Raw genomic sequence first — 10,696 nt, 5'->3', positions numbered from 1 at the left:
AACTGCTGCTTTACAAACCTGCTACATCTCCCCCCGAATTCTTTGCCTCAACATATCTGACTCATGCTGCATGAAGAGCGCGGCGTATCTATATGTATATATATGTCGGTATAGACACGCCAAACGAAAAATCAGTCGCTGTGGTACGCAGGCGCTTCAGGTACAGCCTAATTATTCTGCGACTTAGTCGTATATATATATATATATATATCTATGAGCCCTTCGATTATTATGGGCTCCTCCCTCCGTGCTCAGTCCGGGGATTTGTTGCCGACACTTCAACCACGAACGACATCCTCGTTGAGCGATGAAGGTTTTTTTCTCAGAGTAATGCGCGCTCTGCTCGAGCTGTTACGATTGGCGTCAACCGCTTTATACACTTCGTTAAGCGTCTGGGTCAGATACCGAGACAATATTTTTCCGCGGACAACGCGAGCCCACATTGGAGGCCGCTCGTGCAGCTTCAGTGGCGTTCACGGTACACGACACTTTAACGGTTTTGTCACAACTCACGCATCGACGGAGCATTCATTGACCTCTCCATCATCAAATCCTGTTTGCGCATATGCATGCCGGGATATTCATTCAGCACGTTCGAAAGATACGCCCTGTTGTCGTCGCTGTGCACCGCGCGCGCGATACCGACCTGCAAGGACCAAAGAAAACCCAAAAGAATATTCATCACACTCTACCACCGCAGCTCGACTCTTTACCGACGGGTAGCGGGCATTGTCGGTCAAAAACCCAGCTGAGTGGCTCGACAGTTTCCTTACCAAAGACGGCCGCGTTCCGTCGGAACGTCGGAAGACAGTATAGTAGTGCCGCATGAAAGCGACGGATCCAAGAATGTACGCATGCCCGAACTGGGATGGTACGTCGATCTGCATGTACGCTGGTTTGCACTCGTTGCCCTTGCTTCGCACCAAGTACTGCTCTGGTGTCAGGGGGAACTTCACGCCTCCCTGAAAGCAGAATCCACCGGAAAGATTGCGAAAAAGCGTTTTCGACCCGAGTTGCCCACGTCGGTTCCCAAAAGCACGTGGTGCCCGGACCACTGTGCATGGCGCAAAACAGTGTGTGTGGCCTCTCTCACTCTCAAAGTTAGCGTCTCAAAACAGATGCCGAATACGTTTTAAAAACCCGTAAAAACAGCGCTACTCTGCTGCCAAGACTTTGGTACGACAACTTACGATCACGTAGGTAATTGTAGGGAAATCCTTGGTAAATTCGGGATCTTCCAAATCGCATTCCTATGAGACAAACAGACACAACGCCAATTGCACCTGATGCGACACACCACTGGGGAGTCCCACGTGTAGCTGACGAGGAAGGGCACTCGGGATCAGACTTTTGGCATACGGCTTCAAAACTTTCCTGGACAACACGGCCGACACCCCGACGCGTACCTGGGGGGGAATCATTTCCAACAGTTTGCCGAGCTCGCCGCTAGGCATGGTGTTGAAGCTCGTGCCCGAGTCAAGGATGACGTAGTTGTTCGTGCCTTCGTCACAGCAGAACTTCTTGTCTCCAATGTAAATGGCGTCGAGGGGAGTCTCCCAGTAGTGCTCGCGTGTCACGGGGAACATGTGGATTGGGGGCTCGTAAAATCGCGGATCAACGCCTCCAAAGAACAGAGCCGAAACCTGAGGGGTGCAAAAACAGATCGGGAAGTGACGCGTCATTTAACCGAAGAAGCCGACAAAACCGCCGTCCACGTCTGTCGACTGGAATCCTCCCCCGTGAGGAAACACCTCGAAAAGGGGGAACACTCACCTGGGAGCCCTTTGCCATGTAAAAGGCAAATTCGTTCTCCTTCAGAGTGCCTTGGTGGATGATGTTGTCGTAGATGGGAACATCCCCCGTGCTGGACATCTCGGGGAAAGCGAGACCGACAATGCCTTCAAAATTGATCGACTGGACGCAGCAACGACAAGTCGAACCGCGGGGGAAAGATGCAAAGTGAACCAAAACAGAAGCCGAGCCTCATTCTGCACTCCTGAATTCTCACTGTGACTGAAACACGTGTAAAGCTTTCTGGACAAACACAACCGTGTCACACGCAGGAAAACGGTGAGTGGAGCAAGGACCAGCTGAATTCGAAGGCCCCAGTCAGCTGCCGCATCTGATGCGCCCTGCGTCGCGCGAGAGAAAAGTCTACACTCCTGCTCACGCGCACGGTTTCCTCCACGCTCTCCCAGGAACGCATCTATCGAACGCCCGAAGCGTCGTGAGGACCCGAAAATTTGCCACGCGAATCGAATTCTGAGCTTCGTCCCGCTCTCCCCCCGGAGACTTTGCAGTGCGACTGGCGTCTCCAATGTGTAGCACTCGCCTCTCGAGACCGCTCCCTGTCCGACATTGCTTACCTTGAAGATGTTGCCGTGCATGTTGTGGCCGCCTTCACTTTCCACCAAGCCGAAGGACTGTCCCTTGACCAAGAACGGTCCGACTGTGAAGTCGTCGATTCCCGTGCTCCCTTCGATGCGGCCAGTACCGAAGGTAATATCCAGATGCACTGGGGGACTGGCCGTTCTAAAGGTGGACGAGGCAGAGGGATCGAATTGCGTGACCTTGGTGCAGGTGTCGTCTTTGCATTTGGAACCAACCACCCAGAGATTCCTGCAAGACACGCACGGACATGCAGGCGAGCAACGATCGGAAACTCCACGCGAAAAGAGCGGGTGTTTCCGCCCCCACCTGGACCGCCACTGCAAAACAGGCCGTCGCCACAGCGCGCGTCTATCTACGCCACGTTCCTAACATAGGTTCCCGCATTTTTAATTGCGAACGCGTCTCTTGCGAACGCGTGATCTCAGACAGCACCCTGAAGGCGTGTGGCATTCGCGCGAGTTCCGCGCATCTCTGGAATGAAGTATCGCGGTTCCTAGCACCACCGATCTAGGACTCCTCCCCTCCCCCCCCTACTCGACACACATATATGTGTCGGATTCGGGAATTCGTTTTCCTATTTACGGTTTGAATAACGCTCGACAGGAAACTTCTCGGGAATGAGGATACAGGTACGCATGCATCCAGGTCTCACGTGCTGCCAGTGTCGAAGATCGGTTTGACGAACTGAGGCGGGGTTCCGATTCCAATGACTCCAACGTATTGGCTCTGCAATGGAGGCAACGCCGGGAAGAAACCCGTATGTGAATTTTTCCAAAAAACAGGCAAACAAGGGAAACGAGACGGGCGCTGTCTCCACCTCTCGGCCGATCCGTTTCCCAATTCTTGTCCAAAAATCGCATAAACCGACACACAGCCGCTCCCTCGAGTCTCTCTCGAGACGCACTTCACGGAAGAGGAACCCGTGCAGAGACACACAAAACGACACGAAACACGGGATGCTCGGTGCGACAGTGGAAACGCAAAGATGGCCTTCTACACAGTAACTGGCGTGGGAGACTTTCGTGTTTGTTTTGTCCCTTCAGCTCTCCCAGCACCTGTCCAAGCGCGAACCGCTCCCGTCACGTGCATATCCTGCGCTGTGAAGAACTACACCGTCTCTTGCAAAAGTTGTGAGTTTCTTCCGCATGTGTACATCCTTCCTTTCTGCGCGCGCTCTCTCCGAGACTTACGTCTTTCATCTGCAGGATGGGAACGGACGTTTCGGCGAGCTTCAGATCCAGGTCCGAGGTCGTCGCTTCGTTCGAAACGTCGGCACCGCCGGCTGATGCTCCGACCTGCACGTCTCCAGGGTTGCTGTTCTGGCCGCTGTGCGTCTGAGCGAAAGAAGCAGAAGGGAGCTCGGGAGGAACAACTCCGAAAGCCACCGCTGCATCCAAACCGGGCGTTCCGGGGAGGTTCCCGAGGGAACCGAACGGCCCCTTCCCGCGCAGCACGTAAAAGTTCTTGTTATCGTTCAAATGCGTCCTGTGGTTGGCCTCAAGGCGCGCCAGAGTCTCCTCTCGATGTGTGTCGATGTTCCGAATGGGAGTCATCGGCATCATGAACTGAAAACACACACAGAGGGAACCAGACGGAACCTAAGAGAAACCCAGATCGCGCCCGACGCGCTCCGTCTGTTCCGTACACACCCGCACAGCGTTTTTCGAAGAGAGAAAGCAGTCGTCACGTGTGCGCCAGAAATTCCCAGCCCGCTGCCATCGAGAACCGCGTTTCCACGGGGGGACTGTGAACACCACGTCCTGGACAAGAAACACGGCTTGCGTAGGGACCACTCACGACACCGGATACACCCCAGGAGCGCTGACGCTACGGATTCTTTGCATATGCGTGTTGACTGCAACGAAGATCCAGCCTTTGCACATCACTTTGAAAGGGCGACCGTGTCCACAAAAAGCGCCGGACGGACGCGACTCAAGGACGGCCCGGGAGAGTGCAGAAAACTCCGCGAAACCAAAAACGGCCAGTTGTCGGCCGCCGAGGACGCGCCGCTTGACACAGGAACGTGCACGAGACCGGTACGGAGTAAGGCGGCGCTTTCAGGGACGAAGAACTGGTCTTTTCGCTGGTTGAACCCCCCCCCCCCCCCAGAAAAAGAGAGCTGGAGAGCCCCAAGCCAGGACTCTGCGACTCAGCAGCTGCCTAGGCGGCTCTCTTGGCGTTTTGGGCGGAGCGACGAAGTCGCTTCAGCACGGCGTTTTCCAGGACCCGACATGTACATTTCTGCAAGGACATCTAACGAGGTGAAAATCCCACGGGGGTGAGGTTTAGAGTCCCCCCCCCCCCCCTGTTCCCTTGCACGAAATCTGTTCTTACGTCGGAGGCGACTTCTCCATGGAGACAAAGACGGCAGCCTCCTTTGGCAGCGTCGAAGGTGCTGCATGTGTGGCAGAGAGGAATGCCTGAAGTGGCTGAGTAGGCTGACGACCGGTGACTGGGTCCAGTGTGGTACGGGCGAATGAATTTTTCTGTCGTCCGCGTCGCCGGAGCCCGTGGCGCTTCATCTCGGACTTCAGGTGAAGACCCAGAAGAGGCGATTTCCTCGATCCTCAGAGCGCTTCCGGTTCCGGACGGGAGCGACGAACTGTGCGACGCGTCACGCCGATTCCCAGCCAGACGCTCCTGAGGAGGTTCCGCCGGCGACTGTGAAGACGCAGCGAGGAAAGAGGGTCCAACTGTTTCGCTGGACGGAGGAACGAGGGCGTTCGCAGAAGAGAGAGGCAAGGCAACAAGACAGCAAGAAAGAAGCAAACAGAAGGCGCGAGCGCGTCGCCCCGCCGATGGAGCCGCGGTATCCATCGCAGAAGACCTGGACTATTTCGGGTGACAAAAAAGAAAGAGGATTCGAGCCCGATGCTGCACGGGTGTTTTGAGGCGGGATTACCCGTCTCTATTTATTTGGAAAGCCCCCGTTTGCGGCTTTCTACAAATTCGCCCCGCCAGAGAGGGCGGCGACGTGCGGCAGAGAGGAGCAGTGCTGAGGAGACGCCAGATTTAGAAAAAACCCGAAAACGCGACTAAAGGATCCATCTATAAATACAGGCCGCACGGGAAAAAATTCCCGTGGTGCCAAGGAACTTTGCAGCCGGCGGGTTTCAAATGCAAGTTGCATCTCCGCCGGCCTCCGCCGTCTGTTTCTGCGGGCTGGACCTGGCCGTTCGCAGCCCAAAATATACAGGACAAAAAGGGAGGCGAAATCAGGGAAGAATTCAGATGCTCCTGCGTGGCGACTCTCGCAAACCCCAGAGAGCGACACCGGTCGAGTTTCCAAGCTACACGCCGCTGCCAAGCCTGGAACTCTCCGTTGCCGCCAAGCACATGCTGTCCCAGTGGTCTTTTTCTTGCGACGCAGTTAGTTCCAGGCGCCAGCTAGCCACCGCCAGAAAGGAGAAGCTCTCGGCACAGCCACACACATGCAAATTTACATGCAGAGACCCGAAAGGTGAACACGCCCGCCCAGTCGCGCGCACCCACGGGGCTGTCTGAGGAACTCTCGCCTCTGTGCTCTCTCTCTTTCTTTATTGCGGAAAAAACCAGCTGCGTTTTCCGGGATTCCGAGGGGGTTCGTTTGCTTTTGGAAACAGAAAAGATCAGACGACGAAAAGCAGCCGATACACTGCCGAGTGGAATTCACCTTGCTCCTTTAAAATCACCAGTGACGGGACGAGGACAACTGCCACAGGCGCTGGGCAACGACGGGTCATCGAATGCCTGTGTTTGGTGTTTTTTATCCAAAATTCAAGAACGCGATCTTCCACTAGCGACGGCAGCTAACTGCTCTCTTCCCGCAGGTTCGGCGCGGCTGCTAGCTAGAGACAGGCGGTTTCAGAGCCCAGAGAGAGAGGGGGGGGAGACGCGCGTGCGTCGGTGGGACTGTGGCTTGTAAATCCCACGTTCACGGGGGTTTTCGAGTGACGCAGTCGATAGTGTTTGGGGATGCGAAATGGGACCAGTGCAAAGCCTTGAGGGCGCGCTTTCTCTGAGCGAATACAGCGGAAAAAAGAGCCCGAGACACCAAAGTTTCAGGAGAGAAACGAACCAGGTACGTGTCGACGCACCTGTTTAATGCTAGCTGCTGGCGACCGCTGAGCAGGAAAACATGACGAGGGGAGGCGTTCCAGGGTCGACGCTTTCTCAGTTCCGGCCTTCTGGAACAAATCCGTGTACACCCGAGACAAGGGACTGACGCTCTCTCAGACTCTTACTACCCTACGGCGTCACATCGGCTCCGAGCGGCTGTCGGGCCGATTGAGTTGAGACCGAAGTACCACTTTTTTCCGAATTCGAAGGTTTCGCTGAGGCTACACACTTTTTTCCGGGAGGGCTGACAGAGACTAAGACCGGAAAAACCATCTCGAATCACACGACCAAAAAAAACAGCAGCCTCTTGTCCACGTAGCCGTAGCAACTGCCTTCACGACTCCGAGATGTCTGCACACTCGTGCGGATGAATGGACACTCTCTTCTACGGTTGCTACCTAGGTGCGGCAAACCGACATGTGCAGAACCCCATGTCGATCTACCGGTTTAAAACTGTACTCTCAGCAGGGGACTGCTTCCGACCGGCCGTGACATTCTTTCCCTGGTGTACAGCCAGGTGTAGGTACACTTTCCGGACGGCATTTCCACGTTTACTGCAAGGTGAAAGTCTCTTGCTGATGGGCCCCACATTGCTTGCCATGTGTTTCCTGGCATGTTGGAGCACTAAGCCGGCAAACATTAATCCGGTTGCGAGCTGAGAACACTTTTTTCAGTGAACCGCGGAAGAGAAAACTGTCGACAGCTGCCTCTGCGAATCTAAAGGACAGCATAAAACCGTTCTCCGCGGAGCCGCTGACGCTGAGGTCTTGAAAACGCGCGCTCACGAGGGTGCTCCACACACTGGCCGGAACTGGTAAGGTGTACGACTTTTCGAGTGAGATCTTTGAGTGGCAAAACCGTTTGGGGACGAGCAGGCAACTCTGCAAGGCCGCGAGATGTGGCCCTCGTGCTGTGTGCGTCTGCGACGTCGAGCGAACTGGGAGATACCCCCGTCCATTGTGTTTCCAGCGTAACGCAGTCAAGCGACAGGTTCGCCGTGCGTTTGGCAGCTCAGAGATTCAAAGAAACCCCAGCAACAATTACAAAGCCGCCCACGCGTCGGGCGAGAGTACAAGGCCATGCCTGTCGGCAACGAACACAAGCGAGAAGTGTCTTGTCTCGCGTCCTTGCCGAGAGCGCGGAACGAGGAGAGCAGACGAAACACGGCGACTTGACAACACAAGAGACGACTTACGAACGCGCTTCGCGCAAAGAGAGGACTCTCCTTTCATCTCATCGGCACCGATCCTCTCTCTGCAACCCCTACCACCCGGCAGCAGTCATGCTGCGAGAGAGCTCGTCTGTCCTGTCCAGTTCCTGCTCGCGGAGCCCGTGGATGCTTCTCGTTTTTCTCGCGTTTCCACGCTTGCTCCCCCCCCCCCCCCCCGCAGAGAGAGAGGTTTCTGTGCACGTGAGAAGCGGGTCCTTTCGTCGCCGAGAATCGAACTCTGTCGCTCTCTGTCCATGTCTGTGAACGCGTTTATTTGCCTACAGGTCACAAGGGCTAGTTGCGTCGGGAGACGCAGCGGCTGAAGCTGCCGTCTCTAGAGGTACTTCAGCTTTCCGAAGTCGATGCGCCGGGTTGCGTACATGGCCCAGTAGAACCGCCACCACAGAGTCATCAAGACAGTTCCGATGGCGATCGCGCTCACGCACTTCAAACCGTACAGTTTGCGCTCGTCGGCCGTCGGCTCCGTTGCCCAGGTCAGAAAGTTGACGACGTCTTTCGACTGCGGAGCCACAACGAGAAAGCGGAATCCACGATGAATTTATCGCAGGTTCGGCCCAGAGGGAGTTATGCTCCTCACACACGGCTTCTGCTGCGCCCCGAGAAGACGCGCCTCTCTATCGACAGGCCAGAACCCCTTCCGCGCGCAGGCGCTTTGCGGCGCACCCCCTCTCACGACTCCCGTCGCGTAGATACCTACCCATATATCTGGTTTTTGTTGCATTCTCGGCTAGTATCATGTTAAGTTTCTTACCTATGCATCTCCTTGAGCTAACTATAGACACAAGCAACTTGACACGCATTACTAGATTTACATAAACGACAAAGACGCCACGGTTCGAACCCTCTTTTCGAGAATCCCGAAAATCGTCCCCAGGTGAGCCTTGCTCTTGGCAACACGTTTCGCGTTTGAATGCCTCGCAGTTTTTTGCCTCGCGGCCACGAAAGAGCGACACACCGTCACCTTTGTGGCTGCCCACAGTTTTGCAGCCGCGCGCCTCCGCCCCCTTCTCCTTACCATCTGCGAAATGTTGCACGGAGTGCCGTCTTCGTAGTCGATCATTTCGTCCATAAGAGGCGGAGGCATCGCAATCGCGTTTCCGGGGAACCACACGTTCCAGTACAGGCCGGGGCGGAGCTCCACTCCTTCAGGCGGGTCGCGGTACCCGCCGAGCAGAGCCATCAGGTAGTCCGGACCAAAGTGGCGGGCGGCGGTGATGAGGGAAAGATCCGGCGGATACGCGCCTCCGTTCGCGTACCGCGCAGCTGCGGACAGCAAGCGACAAAAAGCGGTTGCGACACGACATGGGGAAGACACGCCGGAGACGCGCACTGCGTGGGGACTACGTCCGCGATGTGCAGTGTGTGGACGCCCACAGGACGCCGGAACAGGTAGCCTTAGACCCGCGCACATTGACATCCGACGACCAGTTCCTCTGAAAAAAAGCATGAAGACCCGCGCGCGCCAATGGAAGTCTGGACAGAAGATCGCCTAATAGCCGGGAGCGGACGGACTTTCGAACACGTCTGGGACGTTGTGCGTGCAAATCACAGCGTCTCTGCGTGTCCCGTTCGCGTGCGGCTACCTTCTTCGTTCGGGTAGGGCGAGGGAAAGGCGTCTCCGAGGATTCCAGGACGCGTGTACATTTCTCCCTGGTCGTTCGGACCGTCGGTCACGTCGTACTCCGCCGCGATCTGCTTCACACGCTTCTCGGGAAGAACCTCCCCGACCAGGTGACGGAAGTGCAGCTGCTCCATCGAGTGGCAAGTCGCGCACACCTGCCAAAACAGACACACAAAACCGCGCGAGCGGAGACCACACACAGAGCGTCGTCGCTGTCCAGAGAGTCGAGAGTCCTGCGCTTCCCTCCACACTCCAGGCGAGTCGAGGGCGTCGCCGCTGAAACCCGGACTGAGAGACGAAAAAGGCCCCATCTGCACACTGCGCGACAGGTGGATGCGGCGACAGAGACCGAACCCACGGAGACGCGATGAAGATCGGAACTCCGCAAAAGGCAACGGGGCCCGCGATGTGACCCCGCGCGCCGCGTGCACTGCACGTACATACCTATTTCCACGCACATATAGACATGAAAATAGGCGTGTGGACGGTTCGTGGGGCACGGGCGAAGTTTTTGCGACTTTGTCACCTGGCGCGTCATGCTGTCTCGTCTGCGCAGAAGCGAGAGTCGTGGAGCAGAGGGGGGGGGGAGGCACGAAGCGCGGCGCACGGGAGGGCGAATCTCACCTTGCGGTAGACTTCGTAGCCACGTCGGACAGAGGGAATGTCGTGAGAATGGAAGAGCGATTTGAACCAGAAAGGGTAGCTCGGCGGGTGCGGGGGTTCCTTCTCGAGACACCACGCGACCGGTCGCCGCTGGTAGAAGTAGTCGTGAACGAAGGAGGCGCCGAGAGCGACCGCCAAATACACCGAAATGCTGGAGACAAAAACATGGTGTACCGACAGAGCAGAACGAGCTACGAAGCCGAACAAGGCTCACCGCGTGCAGGCAGCTATCCACGTCACAGGCGCCGAGTCGGGCGAGGCGCTCGCCCGCCGCCACCTGATCCGCATACTCTAGAAGAAGGCTGCACAGGCACCGGCGCGCACGCACGAGAATATACCGCACCGAAGAAGCAGAACGATGGAATCGACCGGCGCAGAAAAACAGACGAGAGAACACTGTACACAGGCGTGGTCTCCTGCCAGTCTCTGAGTCCTGAAACGCATGCACGGGGCACGTCCCCTGAGAGCTCGGGCGTTTTCGGCTTGGCGGGGCGGATGTCCTCGGAGCAGGAAAGAAGAGACGCAGCTGACCTCTGGTAGCGGAACTTTCTTCTTTCTTCTTGTCTGCTCCGAGTAGGGCTCGAAGTGACGGGCGAGGCGCTGCTGCTCCTGCGCCGTTGGGAGGTAGAAATCCGCGCCCTCGACGAGAGTGCCTCGACTGATTGTCTCTTTAGTCGACGGCCGGAAGGCGG

General features: G+C 56.5%; 2 protein-coding genes across 2 annotated transcripts in view; both read right to left on the bottom strand.

The window, feature by feature from the left end:
- Positions 1-502: 502 nt before the first annotated feature.
- NCLIV_063340 (hypothetical protein) lies at positions 503-5,208 on the bottom strand (the record flags this gene model as incomplete). Its single annotated transcript, XM_003885885.1, has 9 exons — positions 503-646; positions 774-962; positions 1,191-1,250; positions 1,407-1,643; positions 1,774-1,914; positions 2,367-2,619; positions 3,044-3,117; positions 3,582-3,956; positions 4,726-5,208. The coding sequence occupies 9 exons, from the start codon at positions 5,206-5,208 to the stop codon at positions 503-505; spliced, it is 1,956 nt and encodes a 651-aa protein (XP_003885934.1).
- Positions 5,209-8,033: 2,825 nt separating this feature from the next.
- Positions 8,034-10,696, bottom strand: part of NCLIV_063330 (Ubiquinol-cytochrome c reductase cytochrome c1 subunit, related) — a gene marked incomplete at both ends in the record, with an annotated part of 3,045 nt that continues 382 nt past the window's right edge. The window contains 5 exons of the mRNA XM_003885884.1: positions 8,034-8,219; positions 8,736-8,983; positions 9,304-9,496; positions 9,966-10,154; positions 10,536-10,670. Of these exons, the coding sequence (XP_003885933.1) occupies positions 8,034-8,219; positions 8,736-8,983; positions 9,304-9,496; positions 9,966-10,154; positions 10,536-10,670 (951 nt within the window). The remainder of the gene's footprint in view (positions 8,220-8,735; positions 8,984-9,303; positions 9,497-9,965; positions 10,155-10,535; positions 10,671-10,696) is intronic.

This window comes from Neospora caninum, chromosome XII (assembly GCF_000208865.1).
Source record: "Neospora caninum Liverpool complete genome, chromosome XII".
NCBI classification, from domain to species: Eukaryota; Apicomplexa; class Conoidasida; order Eucoccidiorida; family Sarcocystidae; genus Neospora; species Neospora caninum.
Note: the sequence above shows the minus strand (reverse complement) of the source record. Positions and strands in the feature narration are given on the sequence as shown.